General features: G+C 57.0%; 1 protein-coding gene across 1 annotated transcript in view; it reads right to left on the bottom strand.

Moving 5' to 3' along the window:
* Positions 1–17916, bottom strand: part of PTPRN (protein tyrosine phosphatase receptor type N) — a 37864-nt gene that overhangs the window by 15619 nt on the left and 4329 nt on the right. The window contains exons 5-9 of the mRNA XM_078608862.1: positions 15402–15466; positions 10374–10565; positions 8636–8845; positions 8337–8484; positions 3239–3312 (exon numbers count right to left, since the gene is read on the bottom strand). Of these exons, the coding sequence (XP_078464988.1) occupies positions 3239–3312; positions 8337–8484; positions 8636–8845; positions 10374–10565; positions 15402–15466 (689 nt within the window). The remainder of the gene's footprint in view (positions 1–3238; positions 3313–8336; positions 8485–8635; positions 8846–10373; positions 10566–15401; positions 15467–17916) is intronic.

The raw sequence follows: 17916 nt of genomic DNA, 5'->3' as shown, positions 1-17916 counted from the left end.
TCCCATCAACCAGAGGAGAGGAGTGGTGGTCGTGGTTACTTATGCCTCCACCGAAGACGAACATCCGTGGAGGGATGCAGGCAAGGCCGATGAGTCATATGCCTTCTATGACCTCCTGTCACAGGTGTTATCTAAAGTGGCCCATCAGGATAGAGTCATCTTGTTGAGTGACTTCAATGCCCAAGTTGGTCATGATGCTGGCATCTGGTCTGGAGTAATTGGAAGGCATGGGCCAGATCAGATCAATAACAATGGCAGGAGGCTGCTAGATTTTTGTGCAGCCCATGGGCTTGTAATTGCCAACACGCTGTTCCGGCATCGGCGCATCCACACAATATCATGGATGCATGCTGGGTCCAAGCAAAAACATCTGCTGGACTACATAGTGACGGAACAGCGGATGAGGGCACATGTCCTTGACACCAGGACCTACTGTGGAGCTGATCTGCCTACTGAAACATCAGCTTGTCATCTGTAAGATGCGCCTGCCATTCTTCCACTCGGGTGGTGGGTGTACACCCAGGACCCCATTCAAACCCTTAGTGGCATGGTCTCAGCTAGCTGATGAAAGTTGCAAGCGAAAATTTCATCATCGCTTGCGGCTGGGTTTGGCATCGTCCCCCACTCCTGTTGTCGAGGGCAAATGGAAATGAGTGAGGCTTATGACTGTGGTTCAAGCAGCTGCAATGGCTGCTTTGGGTACACGGTCCAGACCTGCCCAGAGACCCTGTTTGACAGAGGAGGTGTTCAAGCTGGCTGAGAAAAAGCGACAGGCCCACTCTCATCGACTACAGCATCCCACATCGGAGAATGAGGAGACTTACCGCAGCCTTCACTCGAAGGTTCGGAGAGCCGTGAGGTGCTGCAAGGATGGGTGGTGGTCGTGGGTTGCTGAGGAGATGGAGTCTGCCTCAATGGCCCACGATCACAAATCGCTCGTTAATTCCATCAAAAAAGTAACCTGCAGCGCCACACCTTTTACCATCATTAGGGAAAAGAACAGTGATCCAATCTCCGACCCCCAGGAATAGCTTTGCAGATTTCCTGAGCATTTCTGTGAGGTCCTGGGGGAGGGGAAATCCCTCAGCCTGGAAAACAACTTGGGACAATGTGGGGATGACCCTGCGGAGGCTGCGGTGCCTCAAATATTGGAAGTCACCCCCTGTGAGTGGCTGGCTGAGGTGCCATCTGTTGAGGAGCCTGAGACCAGGAAAGGCACCCAGCAGAGATGATCTCCCAAGCGAAATGCTGAGGGAGGGTGGCGTTTGTGCACAGACTGCCCTACATGACATCATAACAGTCTGGACCACTGGACGGTTTCTGCAGGATTGGGAGGATGCCCTGGTGGTCCCCCTCTTTAAGAAGGGGGACCGCACAGACTGTAACAACTACAAGGGCATCTCACTCCTCAGTGTGCCGGAAAAGTTCCTGGCAAGGATTATTCAACATCGCCTTGCTAAGCAAGCTGAGGAGAGAGGCTTGCGGAGGCCCAATGCGGTTTCAGGAAAGGGCAGTCCTGCACAGATGCCATATTTTATGTCCGTCTGCTACAGCTGAGGTGTATGGAATTCCAACAAGACCTACATCTCTGCTTTATTGACCTGGTCAAGGCCTATGATACCATCAGTAGGCCTGGGCTCTGGTTTGTTCTTCGTGCTTTCAGAGTCCCTGACCCTCTGCTCATGATCATTAAGGACCTTCATGATGGTGAGCGGGCCCGGGTAAAACTACGTGGCCGGGAGTCAGAGCCATTCCCTGTACACCTTGGGGTGCGACAGGGATGTCCTCTGGCTCCCACATTATTTAACATATATTTCGACCACGTAGTTCGTTAAGCCTTCAATAGCTGTACCGGAGGAATTTCCATCTGGTACAGATACAATGGGAGGCTGATCGATGCCCGGATGCGGTCAAGGGATGGCTCCATAATGCTCAACCAAATTATGTATGCCGATGATCTGGTAATTGCTGCTCACTCAGAGGAAGATTTGGAGGCGCTGCTGCTGAACCTGGAGCGTGCCACTAAGAGGTGGGGACTTACTATCAGCCCCACCAAAACTAAGCACCTGCCTGGGTATTTTGTACCATCGGCCACTCCACCCCCACAACACCCAATTGGTGATGGGGCAGTTGTGGAGAGAGTGGAGTTTCCCATACCTGGACAGTGTGCTTATGACCGGCTCCGGTTTAACAGCAAAGGTCTCACTCCAAATCAGTCGAGCGGCATTTCTTTTCATCGGTAGCATAACGCTGTGTGGAAGCTACCTGGTCTGTCGCTCCGCAAGAAGCTTCAGGTCTTCTCAGCCACAGTCATTCCTTCCCTTCTCTATGTTTGCGAATCGTGGACCCCCCTAATGGAACATCTTCGCCGGTTAGAAACATTTAGGCTGGCCTGCCTACCATCCATTCTGAGTTTAATTCCGGATTTTGTGAGGAGCTCACAAATCCTTGAAAGATCTGGGCAAAGTCCCATCGGTGAGCTCCTCCAGCAGGCAAGGCTGCGCTGGCTGGGCCATGCAGCCCACATGCCGAGCCACCGCATGCCTAAACAGCTTTTGTTCGGCCGGTTCGTGGGGGCTACACGGGCGTGAAACGGGCTAGAGAAGAGATGGAGTGATGTGGTACAGGAGGATGTGGATCTGAGTGGACTTGCCGATGACTGGTACCAGCGGTGTCAAGATCGGCCTCTGTGGAGGAGGCTCATGAACTACGCTACTGGGCAGTTAGAGGTAGTCGCCCTCCAACAACAACGGAGGGCGGAGGTGCGACACTCACAACGAGAGGAGCGCCGGGTGGCTAAAGCACAGCAAGTTGTCACAGTAGGGGGCACAGGTGGTGCATCAGCCAGATGTCTAAGTCGGTCGACCTGTGGCACCTGGGTCTGCCCCGTGACCTCCTGCCAGCGGGCGTTCGACACTTCACGAGGCCTCAAGGTGCACATAGCCTGGCACAAGCATCGTGGTGACGTCACCGCCACTTAGTGGCGAATGGCAGGTGATGTTGTTGTTGGTGGTGACGGTGGTAATAACGCCGGTGGTGGTGATTGTAGTGGTGGTGCTTGTGGTGGTAGTGGTGATGTTGGTGGTGGTGATGGTAGTGGTGGTGGTGCTGCTGGTGGTGGTGATGGTGCTTGTGGTGGTACTGATGTTGTTCGTGGTGGTGATCGTGAGGGTAGTGGTGATGATGCTGGTGGTGGTGATCCTGGTGATGTTGTTGGTGGTGATGGGGGGCCACGCACGATGGGGCTGGCGTTGATGTAGTCCGAGTGGGAGGGGTTGACGTCGGCCTTGAGGACGATGCGAGCGTGGTCGTCTGGGGGGGAGGAGCGGCGGGGCAGGACGGGCACTCATAACCATTATCACCATCATCACCATCATCACCATCCTCACCATCCTCACCATCACCTCCATCACCATCATCACCATCATCACCATCCTCACCATCCTCACCATCACCATCATCACCATCACCATCATCACCATCATCACCATCATCACCATAATCACCATCATCACCATCCTCACCATCACCTCCATCACCACCATCACCTCCATCACCACCATCATCACCATCCTCACAATCACCATCATCACCATCATCACCATCACCTCCATCACCATCATCACCATCATCACCATCACCACCATCATCACCATCATCACCATCATCACCTCCATCACCATCATCACCATCACCATCATCACCATCATCACCATCACCTCCATCACCATCATCATCACAGCCGTCACCACCATCATCACCATCATCATCACAGCTGTCACCACCACCATCACCATCACCACCACCATCACCATCATCACCATCATCACCATCATCATCATCACAGCCGTCATCACCATCATCACCATCATCATCACCATCATCATCATCATTACCATCATCACCATCATCATCACAGCCGTCATCATCATCATCACAGCCGTCATCACCATCATCACCATCATCACCATCCCCATCATTACGACTATCACCATCCTCACCATCACCTCCAACACCATCATCACCATCATCACCATCATCACCATCCCCATCATTACGACTATCACCATCCTCACCATCACCTCCATTACCATCATCACCATCATCACCATCATCACCATCCCCATCATTACGACTATCACCATCCTCACCATCACCTCCATCATCATCATCATCATCACAGCCGTCATCACCATCATCACCCCCTAGTTACACAAGCAAAGCAATCATCAACATCGGCAACTCTGGCGAGCGTGTGTGTACGTGTGTGTGTACGCGTGTGTGCGCGCATCTGTATGTGTGTACGCGTGTGTGTACGCGTGTGTGTGCACGTCTGTATGTGTGTGTACGCGTGTGTGTACGTGTCTGTACACGTCTGTATGTGTGTGTGTACGCGTGTGTGTACACGTCTGTATGTGTGTACGCGTGTGTGTACGCGTGTGTGTGCACGTCTGTATGTGTGTTTGGGGAGCAGTAGTGCAGCGGTCAGCCCACTGCGCTATGAACCCGGCGACACGGGTTCGATTCCCGCTCAAGGCCAACACCAGTGACGATTATCTGAACCTGTTCTGGGCCTCCCCTAGGTCGACTCAGCATCAAATGAGTACTTGGTGCGGTGTGTAAACATCGCCACTAGGGTGGTCTTGGTAACCCACCCCCTCGTGTGCCGTGCCGGCCTTCATAGGTGCTCGCAAACAGCACTTGTTCCTACAATCTGTTAAGGCTACACGGGGGATCTTTGTCTTTGTGTGTGTGCATGTGTGCATGCGCGTGTGTGCATGTGTGCATGCGCACGTGCGTGTAAATGTGCGTGAGTGCGCGTGTGCGTGAGTGTGCATGAGTGTGCGCGTGTGTATGTGAGTGCATGTGTGCGTGTGTGTGTGTGCGTGTGTGCGTGTGTGCGTGTGTATATGTCTCGCTCTTCCGGCATCGGCGCATCCACACAACATCATGGATGCATGCCGGGTCCAAGCAAGAACATCTGCTGGGCTACATAGTGACGGACCAGCGGATGCGAGCCCATGTCCTTGACACCAGGACCTACCGTGGAGCTGATCTGCCCTCTGACCATCGACTAGTCATCTGTAAGATGCGCCTGCCATTCTTCCACTCTGGTGGTGGGTGTACACTCAGGACCCCATTCCAACCAAAAGTGGCCTGGTCTCAGTTAGCTGATGAAAGTTGCAAGCGAGAATTTCATCATCGCTTGCAGCTGGGGTTGGCATCGTCCCCCACTCCACCTGATGTCGAGGGTAAATGGGCGAGGTTTAAGACTGTGACTCATTCAGCTGCAATGGCTGCTTTGGGTACGTGGTCCAGACCTCCCCAGAAACCCTGGCTGACAGAGAAGGTGTCCAGGTTAATTGAGAAAAAGCGACAGGCCCACTCTCATCGCCTACAGCATTCCACGTCAGAGAATGAGGAGGTTTACCGCAGCCTTCGCTCGGAGGTTCGGAGAGCCGTAAGGCGCTGCAAGGATGTATGGTGGTCGCGGGTTGCTGAGGAGATGGAGTCTGCCTCAGTGGCCCGCGATCACAAATCCCTATTTAACTCCATCAAAAAAGCAACCTGCAGCGCCACACCTATTACCATCATTAGGGGAAAAAACGGTGATCCAATCTCCGACCCCCAGGAACAGGTTTGCAGATTTGCTGAGCATTTCTGTGAGGTCCTGGGGGAGGGAAAATCTCTCAGCCAGGAAAACATCATGGCACAAAGTGGGGATAACCCTGCTGAGGCTGCGGTGCCTCAAATATTGTAAGAGGTCACCCCCTGTGAGTGGCTGGCTGAGGTGCCATCTGTTGAGGAAGTACTGAAGGCGATCCAGAGTCTGAGACCAGGAAAGGCACCGGGCAGATATGATCTCCCAAGCGAAATGCTGAGGGAGGGTGGCGTTTGTGCACAGACTGCCCTATATGACATCATAACAACAGTCTGGACCGCTGGACGGGTACCGCAGGATTGGAAGGATGCCCTGGTGGTCCCCCTCTTTAAGAAGGGGGGACCGCACAGACTGTAACAACTACAGGAGCATCTCACTCCTCAGTGTGCCGGGAAAGGTCCTGGCAAGGATTATTCAACATCGCCTTGCTAAGCACGCTGAGGAGAGGCTTGCGGAGCCCCAATGCGGTTTCAGGAAAGGGCGGTCCTGCACAGATGCCATATTTTCTGTCCGTCTGCTACAGCAGAGGTGTAGGGAATTCCAAAAAGACCTACATCTCTGCTTTATTGACCTGGTCAAGGCCTATGATACCATCAGTAGGCCTGGGCTCTGGGTTGTTCTTCGTGCTTTCGGAGAACCTGACCCTCTGCTCACGATCATTAAGGACCTTCATGATGGTGAGCAGGCCCGGGTAAAACTATGTGGCCGGGAATTGGAGCCTTTCCCTGTACACCTTGGGGTGCGACAGGGATGTCCTCTGGCTCCCACATTATTTAACATCTATTTCGACTGCGTAGTTCGTGAAGCCTTCAATAGCTGTACCGGGGGAATTTCCATTTGGTACAGATATAATGGGAGGCTGATCGACGCCCGGGTGCGATCAAGGGATGGCTCCCTATTGGTCAACCACGTTATGTATGACGATGATTTGGTAATAGCTGCTCATTCAGAAGAGGAGTTGGAGACGCTGCTGCTGAGACTGGAGCGTGCCACTAAGAGGTGGGGCCTTACCATCAGCCCCACCAAAACTAAGCACCTGCCTGGGTATTTTGTACCATCGGACACTCCACCCCCACAACTCCCAATCGGTGATGGGGCAGTTGTGGAGAGAGTGGAGAGTTTCCCATACCTGGGCAGTGTGCTTATGATCGGCTCCAGTTTATCAGCAGAGGTCTCACTCTGAATCAGTCGAGCGGCAATATATTTCATCGGTTGCGTAACGCTGTGTGGAAGCTACCTGGTCTGTCGCTCCGCACGAAGCTTCAGGTCTTCTCGGCCACGGTCATTCCCTCCCTTCTCTACGCTTGCGAAACGTGGACCCCCCTAATGGAGCATCTTCGCCGGTTGGAAACATGTAGGCTGGCCTGCCTACGATCCATCCTGGGTTTAACCAGGCTGGATTGTGTGAGGAGCTCACAAATCCTTGAAAGATCTGGGCAAAGTCCCATCGGTGAGCTCCTCCGGCAGGCAAGGCTGCGTTGGCTGGGTCATGTAGCCCGCATGCACAGCCACCGCATGCCTAAACAGCTTTTGTTCGGCCGGATCGAGGGGGCTAAACGGGCACGGCACGGGCTAGAATAGAGACGGAGTGATGTGGTACAGGAGGACGTGGAGCTGAGTGGACTTGCCGATGACTGGTACCAGCGGTGTCAAGATCGGCCTCAGTGGAGGGGGCTCGTGAAGGACGCTACTGGGCAGTTGGAGGCAGTCGCCCTCCAACAACAACGGAGGGCGGAGGAGCGACGTTCACAACAACGAGCGGAGCGCCGGGTGGCTAAAGCACAGCTAGTTGGTACAGTAGGGGGCACAGGTGGTGCATCAACCAGTCATCTGGGTCATCTCGGTCAGTCGACCCGTGGCACCTGAGTTTGCCCCGTGACCTCCTGCCAGTGGGCGTTCGACACTTCACGTGGCCTCAAGGTGCACTTGGCCTGGCACAAGCGTTGTGGTGACGTCACCGCCACTTAGTGGCGAATGGCGGTTGTTGTTGTTGTTGTATGAGTGTGTGCGTGAGTGTATGAGTGTGCGTGAGTGTATGAGTGTGCGTGTGTGCGTGTGTGTGCGTGTATATGAGTGTGTGTGTGTGTGTGCGTATTTATATGAGTGTGTGTGTGTGTGTATGAGTGTGCGTGTGTGCGTGAGTGTATGAGTGTGCATGTGTGCGTGTGTATGTGTGTGCGTGCGTGTGTGTATGTGTGTGCGTGTGTGTATGTGTGTGCGTGTGTTCGTGCGTGTGTATGTGTGTGCGTGTGTGCGTGTGTATGTGTGTGTGCGTGTGTGCATGAGTGTTTGTGTGTGCGTGTGTGTATGAGTGTGCGTGTGTGCGTGCGTGTGTGTGTATGTGTGCGCATGTGCATGTGTGTGCGTGTGTGCGTGTGTATGAGTATGAGTATGTGCGTGTGTGTGCGTGTGTGTGTGCGTGTGTGTGTGTGTGTGCGTGCGTGTGTGCGTGTGTGCGTGTGTGTATGAGTGTAAGTGTGTGTTTGTTTATGAGTGTGTGAGTGTGTGCGTGTGTGTGTGCGTGCGTGTGTGCGTGTGTGCGTGCGTGTGTGTGTGCGTGTGTGTGTGTGTATGAGTGTGTGTGCGTGTGTGTGTGCGTGTGTGTGCGTGTGTGTGCGTGTGTGTGTGTGCGTGTGCATGTGTGCGTGTGTGTGTGCGTGTGTGTGCGCCGTACAGGGTGTGGAGTGCGCGGTGCGGTTCTTGTGCGCGTGCTGCGGCGCCAGTGCGACGGTGCACACCGCGGGGTCCGCCTGCTCCGAGCACAGCGACTCCCACTCGCGGCTCAGCCGCTCCTTGTTGCTCAGGTGGTCCTCCATGTAGGCCTGGGGGGGGGGGGGGGGGCACCGCTCAGCGATTGAGAACCGGGTCCAGAAACGGTGGCCGGAGGCTCCGTCAACGCACGCCGATTAAGGGGCGAGCGGCGTGGGGGGCGAGTGGGGGGCGGGCGGCGTGGGGGGCGGGCGGGGGGCTCACCAGCACCATGTGGCCGGTGGAGATGTCCATGGTGGAGGCGACGGGCTCCTCGCACCACGAGGAGGAGCTGCTGCGTGACGATGGGCTGCGCTGGGCCGCGTCGCTCTGCTGGGACGAGACGCTGCTGACGCGCGAGCCATGGGCGGGCGCCGGCGGGACGCCCTCCCCACGCTCCGCACAGCGCGCCGCCATGCGCTGGCGGCACAGCTCCTGAGGAAGGGACGCGCGCACACGCTCGCCCCGCTCGCCCAACCACTCACCCACCCACTCACCCAACCCACTCACCCAACCCACCCTATCACCCACCCACCCGCTCACCCGCCCGCTCACCCGCCCACTCACCCGCCCACTCACCCGCCCACTCACCCACCCGCTCACCCACCCACTCACCCACCCACTTACCCATCCACTCACCTACCCACTCACCCACCTCCTCACCCACCCACTCACCCACCCGCTAACCTGCCCGCTCACCCGCCCACTCAACCACCCACCCGCTCACCCGCCCGCTCACCCGCCCACTCACCCGCCCACTCACCCACCCGCTCACCCGCCCGCTCACCCGCCCACTCACCCACCCACCCGCTCACCCGCCCGCTCACCCCGCCCACTCACCCGCCCACTCACCCACCCACCCGCTCACCCGCCCGCTCACCCGCCCACTCACCCGCCCACTCACCCACCCGCTCACCCGCCCGCTCACCCGCCCACTCACCCCACCCACCCCGCTCACCCGCCCGCTCACCCGCCCACTCACCCGCCCACTCACCCACCCGCTCACCCGCCCGCTCACCCGCCCACTCACCCACCCACCCGCTCACCCCGCCCGCTCACCCCGCCCACTCACCCGCCCGCTCACCCGCCCGCTCACCCACCCGCTCACCCACCCACTCAACCACACGCTCGCCCGCTCGCCCGCCCACTCACCCACCCACTCACCCAACCGACTCACCCAACCCACCCTATCACCCACCCACCCACCCGCTCACCCGCCCGCTTACCCGCCCACTCACCCGCCCACTCACCCACCCGCTCACCCACCCACTCACACGCCCACTTACCCATCCATTCACCTACCCGCTCACCCACCTCCTCACCCACCCACTCACCCACCCGCTCACCCGCCCGCTCACCCACCCACTCACCCACCCCACCCGCTCACCCCGCCCACTCACCCGCCCACTCACCCGCCCACTCACCCACCCGCTCACCCGCCCGCTCACCCGCCCACTCACCCACCCACCCGCTCACCCACCCGCTCACCCGCCCACTCACCCGCCCACTCACCCACCCGCTCACCCACCCACTCACCCACCCACTCAACCACACGCTCGACCGCCCACTCGCCCACCCACTCACCCAACCCACTCACCCAACCCACCCTATCACCCACCCACCCGCTCACCCGCCCGCTCACCCGCCCACTCACCCGCCCACTCACCCGCCCACTCACCCGCCCACTCACCCACCCGCTCACCCGCCCACTTACCCATCTACTCACCTACCCGCTCACCCACCTCCTCACCCACCCACTCACCCACCCCGCTCACCCCGCCCGCTCACCCGCCCACTCACCCACCCACCCGCTCACCCGCCCGATCACCCGCCCACTCACCCGCCCACTCACCCGCCCACTCACCCGCCCACTCACCCGCCCCGCTCACCCACCCGCTCACCCACCTCCTCACCCGCCCACTTACCCGCCCGCTCACCTGGTAGTCCGCGCTGGGCTCGGTGCCGCCCGCGTGTCCCCCCGCGCCCCCCCCCCTTGTCCCCCCCCGCGGCGCCTGCGCAGACAGTAGAGCACGGCGCCCGCCGCCAGCACGCCGCCGGCGCACGACGCCAGCACCACGGAGAGCGCCAGCAGGCGCCGGGAGGAGGGCTGCTCGCCACGGCGCAGCCGCGGCACCACCTGCAGGCCAGAGCGCTGCTGCTCCCGGAGGGAGGGTGGGGGGGGGAGGGAGGGTGGAGGGGGGGGGGTAGAGGGGGGGAGGGGGGAGGGTGGAGAGGGGTAGAGGGGAGAGAGGGGAGGGTGGAGGGTGAGGAAGCGGGTGGGGGAGACAGGGAGGGGGGAGAGAGATGGGGGATGAGAGGGGTGGGGGAGAAAGGAAGGAGAAAGAGGGGGGGCAGAGAGGAAGAGAAGGAAAAGAGAGGGAGGAGAGCGACATGGGGGGGGGGGGAGAGATGTGCAGCGTAAGTTAAGCAAGGGAGCGGCACCAGGGAGTACGTGACGCTCCACATCCCACGCTACACACTGCACGCTCCACGCGCCGCACGGTGACGTCCCGGCTCCAGAGGCCTCTACAGGGAGCTTGGCCTCAGACCGAGCTCACACACTCACACATACACACAACAACAACAACCGCCATTCGCCACTAAGTGGCGGTGACGTCACCACGACGCTTGTGCCAGGCTAAGTGCACCTTGAGGCCACGTGAAGTGTCGAACGCCCGCTGGCAGGAGGTCACGGGGCAGACCCAGGTGCCACGGGTCGACTGACCGAGATGACCGAGACGACTGGCTGATGCACCACCTGTGTCCCCTACTGTGCCAACTTGCTGTGCTTTAGCCACCCGGCGCTGGGCTCGTTGTTGTGAGCGTCGCTCCTCCGCCCTCCGTTGTTGTTGGAGGGCGACTGCCTCCAACTGCCCAGTAGCGTCCTTCACGAGCCTCCTCCACAGAGGCCGATCTTGACACCGCTGGTACCAGTCATCGGCAAGTCCACTCAGCTCCACGTCCTCCTGTACCACATCACTCCATCTCTTCTCTAGCCCGCCCCCGTTTAGCCCCTTCGATCCGGCCAAACAAAAGCTGTTTAGGCATGCGGTGGCTGGGCATGCGGGTTACATGACCCAGCCAACGCAGCCTTGCCTGCCGGAGGAGCTCACCGATGAGACTTTGCCCAAATCTTTCAAGGATTTGTGAACTCCTGACACAATCCAGCCTGGTTAAACCCAGGATGGATCGTAGGCAGGCCAGCCTAAATGTTTCTAACTGGCAAAGATGCTCCATTAGGGGGGTGCACGTTTCACAAGCGTAGAGAAGGGAGGGAATGACTGTGGCCGAGAAGACCTGAAGCTTCGTGCGGAGCAACATACCAGGTAGCTTCCACACAGCGTTACGCAACCGATGAAAAGATATTGCCGCTCGACTGATTCGGAGTGAGACCTCTGCTGTTAAACTGGAGCCCGTCATAAGCACACTGCCCAGGTATGGGAAACTCTCCACTCTCTCCACAACTGCCCCATCACCGATTGGGAGTTGTGGGGGTGGAGTGTCCGATGGTACAAAATACCCAGGCAGGTGCTTAGTTTTGGTGGGACTGATGGTAAGGCCCCACCTTTTAGGGGTCTCAGCAGCAGCGTCTCCAACTCCTCTTCTGAATGAGCAGCTATTACCAAATCATCGGCATACATAACGCGGTTGACCAATAGGGAGCCATCTCTTGATCGCACCCGGGCATCGATCAGTCTCCCATTATATCTGTACCAAATGGAAATTCCCCAGGTACAGCTATTGAAGGCTTCATGAACTACGTGGTCAAAATAGATGTTAAATAATGTGTGAGCCAGAGGACATCCCTGTCGCACCCCAAGGTGTACAGGGAAAGGCTCTGACTCCCGGCCACGTAGTTTTATCCAGGCCCGCTCACCATCATGAAGGTCCTTAATGATCATGAGCAGAGGGTCAGGGACTCCGAAAGCACGAAGAACAACTCAGAGCCTAGGCCTACTGATGGTATCATAGGCCTTGACCAGGTCAATAAAGCAGAGATGTAGGTCTTGTTGGAATTCCCTACACCTCTGCTGTAGCAGACGGACAGAAAAATGTGGTATCCTTGCAGGACTGCCCTGTCATGAAACCGCATTGGGGCTCCGCAAGCCTCTCCTCAGCGTGCCTAGCAAGGCGATGTTGAATAATCCTTGCCAGGACCTTTCCCGGCACACTGAGGAGTGAGATGCCCCTGTAGTTGTTACAGTCTGTGCGGTCCCCCTTCTTCAAGAGGGGGACCACCAGGGCATCCTTCCAATCCTGCGGAACCCGTCCAGTGGTCCAGACTGTTGTTATGATGTCATATAGGGCAGTCTGTGTACAAACGCCACCCTCCCTCAGCATTTCGCTTGGGAGATCATCTCTGCCCGGTGCCTTTCCTGGTCTCAGACTCTGGATCGCCTTTAGTACTTCCTCAACAGATGACACCTCAGCCAGCCACTCACAGGGGGTAACTTCTTCCAATATTTGAGGCACCGCAGCCTCAGCAGGGTTAACCCCACTTTGTGCCATGATGTTTTCCTGGCTGAGGGATTTCCCCTCCCCCAGGACCTCAAACCTGTTCCTTGGGGTCGGAGATTGGATCACCGTTTTTTCCCCTAACGATGGAAATAGGTGTGGTGCTGCAGGTTACTTTTTTGATGGATTTAAATAGTGATTTGTGATCGCGGGCCACTGAGGCAGACTCCATCTCCTCAGCAACCCGCGACCACTACCCATCCTTGCAGCGCCTTACGGCCCTCCGAACCTCCGAGCGAAGGCTGTGGTAAGCCTCCTCATCTCTGACGTGGGATGCTGTAGCCGATGAGAGTGGGCCTGTCGCTTTTTCTCAACTATCCTGAACACCTCCTCTGTCAGCCAAGGTTTCTGGGGAGGTCTGGACCGCGTACCCAAAGCAGCCATTGCAGCTGCACGAGTCACAGTCCTAAACCTCGCCCATTTACCCTCGACATCAGGAGGAGTGGGAGACAATGCCAACTCCAGCTGCAAGCGATGATGAAATTCTCGCTTGCAACTTTCATCAGCTAACTGAGACCAGGCCACTTTAGGTTGGAACGGGGTCCTCGGTGTACACCCACCACCGGAGTGGAAGAATGGCAGGCGCATCTTACAGATGACTAGTCGATGGTCAGTGGGCAGATCAGCTCCACGGTAGGTCCTGGTGTCAAGGACATGAGCTCGCATCCGCTGGTCCGTCACTATGTAGTCCAGCAGATGTTCTTGCTTGGACCCGGCATGCATCCATGATGTTGTGTGGATGCGCCAATGCCGGAAGAGCATGTTGGTAATTACAAGCCTATAGGCTGCACAAAAATCTAGCAGCCTCCTACAGTTGTTATTGAGCTGATCTGGCCCATACCTTCCAATCACTCCAGACCAGGTGCCAGCATCATGACCAGCTCGGGCATTGAAGTCACCCAACAAGATGACTCTGTCCCGAGTGGCCACTTTAGCCAGCACCTGTGACAGGAGGTCATATAAGGCATTTGACTCATCGGCTTTGCCTGCATCCCTCCATGGGGGCATAAGTAACCACGACCACCACTCCTCGCCTCCGGTTGATGGGAAGGCGAGCCCAAAGTATCCTGGGGCTTACAGCTTCCCACACCTCACTGCCACGTTCCCACGCCCCCTTCATTCTTTTGTTCAGAAGAAGAGCCACACCCTGTTGTTTGGCAGTCTCCTGCCCCGAGTAGAAGACTGTCCACCCCTCATGGTGGCAGGAGCCAAAACCGGTCCACCGGACACACACAGACTCACACACACACAGACTCACGCTCACACACAGACTCACGTACACACACAGACTCACGCACACACACAGACTCACGCACACACACAGACTCACGCACTCACACAGACTCACGCACATACACATACACAGACACACACAGACACACACGCACACACACAGACTCACGCACTCACACACAGACTCACACACACACAGACACACGCACTCACACAGACTCACGCACACTCACACAGAATCACGCACACACACAGACTCACGCACACACACAGACTCACACTCACACACAGACTCACGCTCTCACACAGATTCACACACACATAGACTCACACACTCACACAGACTCACGCACTCACACAAACTCACGCACACACAAAGACTCACACTCACACACAGACTCACGCACACACACAGACTCACGCACTCACACACAGACTCACACACACGGACAGACTCACGCACTCACACAGACTCACGCACATACACAGACACACACACACACAGACACACACGCACACACACAGACTCACGCACTCACACACAGACTCACACACACACAGACACACGCACTCACACAGACTCATGCTCTCACACAGATTCACACACACACATAGACTCACGCACTCACACAGACTCACGCACACTCACACAGACTCACACACACAGACTCACACACACACACTCATGGACACACCGCGGTGGTGGTGGTGTTGACGGTGGTGATAGTGGTGCTCATGATGGTGGTGTTGATGGTGGTGTTGATGGTCATGGTGTTGATGGTGGTGATGGTGGTGATGGTCGTGATGATGGTGATGGTGGTGTTGACAGTCATGGTGTTGATGGTGTTGATGGTGGTGATGGTGGTGATGATGGTGGTGATGGTGGTGATGGTGGTGTTCATGGTGTTGATGGTGGTGTTGGTGGTGGTGTTGGTGGTGATGGTGGTGTTGATGGTGGTGATGGTGGTGTTGATGGTCGTGATGATGGTGTTGATGGTGTTAATGGTGGTGATGGTGGTGGTGATGGTGGTGGTCATAGTGGTGATGGTGTTGATGGTGTTGATGGTGTTGATGGTGTTGATGGTGGTGATGGTGGTGATGGTGGTGATGGTGGTGATGGTGGTGGTGATGGTGGTGGTGATGGTGGTGGTGATGGTGGTGATGGTGTTGATGGTGGTGATGGTGGTGATGGTGGTGATGGTGGTGATGGTGGTGATGGTGGTGATGGGGCACTGTGCCTCACCTCGCCCACGCCCATCTGGATGATCCTCACTCCGCTGTCCTTCTCGAGCTGCGCTTTCTTCCGAACTGCAAAATTCAGAAAACACACAAAAGTCACACCTCTCGCCCTCGCTCGCCCGACACGGCGCGCGTGCCAGACTAGGTGCACCTCGAGGCGGTCAAGGGGGAGTACGGCGCGTCACGTTGGGGGGGGGTGGCCAATCAGGTAACGAGGCCGAGCTGCGATTGGCTTAGCCGGCACGCGTACGTCAGCTCGAGGAGCCGTGCGATGGTTGCGGTGGCCGGGGCGGTGCAAGGGCCGGGGAGTGGAGCGATCGCGCCGGAGGGTGCGTGGGGGTCACGGCAAGGGGCTGTGGGGGTCACGGCAAGGGGCTGTGGGGGAAGGATGGGACTGAGTGGAGGGGAGAGGAAGGGAATGGGCGACGGGGAAGAGGTGAGGGCTCAGACTCCGGATCGCCTTCAGTACTTCCTCAACAGATGGCACCTCAGCCAGCCACTCACAGGGGGAGACCTCTTCCAATATTTGAGGCACCGCAGCCTCAGCAGGGTTATCCCCACTTTGTGCCATGATGTTTTCCTGGCTGAGGGATTTCCCCTCCCCCAGGACCTCACAGAAATGCTCAGCAAATCTGCAAACCTGTTCCTGGGGGTCGGAGATTGGATCACCGTTTTTTCCCCTAATGATGGTAATAGGTGTGGCGCTGCAGGTTACTTTTTGATGGAGTTAAATAGTGATTTGTGATCGCGGGCCACTGAGGCAGACTCTATCTCCTCAGCAACCCGCGACCACCACCCATCCTTGCAGCGCCTTACGGCTCTCCGAACCTCCGAGCGAAGGCGGCGGCAAACCTCCTCATTCTCTGACGTGGGATGCTGTAGCCGATGAGAGTGGGCCTGTCGCTTTTTCTCAACTAACCTGAACACCTCCTCTGTCAGCCAGGTTTTCTGGGGAGGTCTGGACCGCGTACCCAAAGCAGCCATTGCAGCTGCATGAGTCACAGTCCTAAACCTCGCCCATTTACCCTCGACATCAGGAGGAGTGGGGGACGATGCCAACCCCAGCTGCAAGCGATGATGAAATTCTCACTTGCAAGTTTTCATCAGCTAACTGAGACCAGGCCACTTTTGGTTTGAATGGGGTCCTGGGTGTACACCCACCACCGGAGTGGAAGAATGGCAGGCGCATCTTACAGATGACTAGTCGATGGTCAGAGGGCAGATCAGCTCCACGGTAGGTCCTGGTGTCAAGGACATGGGCTCGCATCCACTGGTCCGTCACTATGTAGTCCAGCAGATGTTCTTGCTTGGACCCGGCATGCATCCATGATGTTGTGTGGATGCGCCGATGCCGGAAGAGCGTGTTGGTAATTACAAGCCCATGGGCTGCAGAAAAATCTAGCAGCCTCCTACCGTTGTTATTGAGCTGATCTGGCCCATGCCTTCCAATCACTCCAGACCAGGTGCCAGATTCATGACCAACTCGGGCATTGAAGTCACCAAACAAGATGACTCTGTCCCGAGTGGTCACTTTAGCCAGCACCTGTGACAGGAGGTCATAGAAGGCATCTGACTCATCGGCTTTGCCTGCATCCCTCCTCGGATGTTCGTCTTCGGTGGGGGCATAAGTAACCACGACCACCACTCCTCGCCTCCGGTTGATGGGAAGGCGAGCCCAAAGTAATCTGGGGCTTACAGCTTCCCACACCTCACCGCCACGCTCCCACGCCCCCTTCATTCTTTTGTTCAGAAGAAGAACCACACCCTGTTGTTTGGCAGTTTCCTGCCCCGAGTGGAAGACTGTCCACCCCTCATGGTGGCAGGAGCCAGAACCGGGTCCACTGGACCTCCTGAATGCCACAGAGATCCAGGCAATACCGATCCAGCTCCCGACAAAGGAGTGGCAGCCTCTCCTCCGCAGTGAGCGTTCGAACATTCCACGTGGCCATCCGTAGTGGTTTTATGTTGTTTCTGGAGGAGCCCCGAGGGTGAAGATTTAATCTCCTGGCTCCGCCAATTGGGGTTTGGCCAGGAGACCTCATAGAAGCGTGTCCCCCCGGGGCCTCCGGCACAAGCTTATTTGTTAAATTTGTATGTTCATATTGTAGTCTCGTGGTAATTAATTGAAGGTGGAGGGGTTACCAGCCCCTCGCACCCGTCCAGAGCCCCCGTTTAGCCACTGTGGTGGTCACAGACGCCATGAGGAGAGAGGCCAATGGGCATTGGCCCTCCCCCAATAGCAATGTCCACGACAGTGTTGCCCGACCGGCACCGCGAGGAGGTAGGGAGTTGTTTTTGCTACAGACACACGCACACAGTGACACACACACACACAGACACACTGTGACACACACACACACTGTGACACACACTGTGAAACACACATACACTGTGACACACACAGACACACACACATCCACAGACACACACACACAGACACACACACGCACACACACACACTGTGACACAGACACGCACACACACTGTGACACACACACACTGTGACACAGACACACACA

The sequence above is a fragment of the Lampetra planeri genome, chromosome 31, assembly GCF_965212315.1.
Source record: "Lampetra planeri chromosome 31, kcLamPlan1.2.h2, whole genome shotgun sequence".
NCBI lineage: Eukaryota > Metazoa > Chordata > Hyperoartia > Petromyzontiformes > Petromyzontidae > Lampetra > Lampetra planeri.
This window is presented reverse-complemented; position numbering and strand designations above follow the sequence as displayed.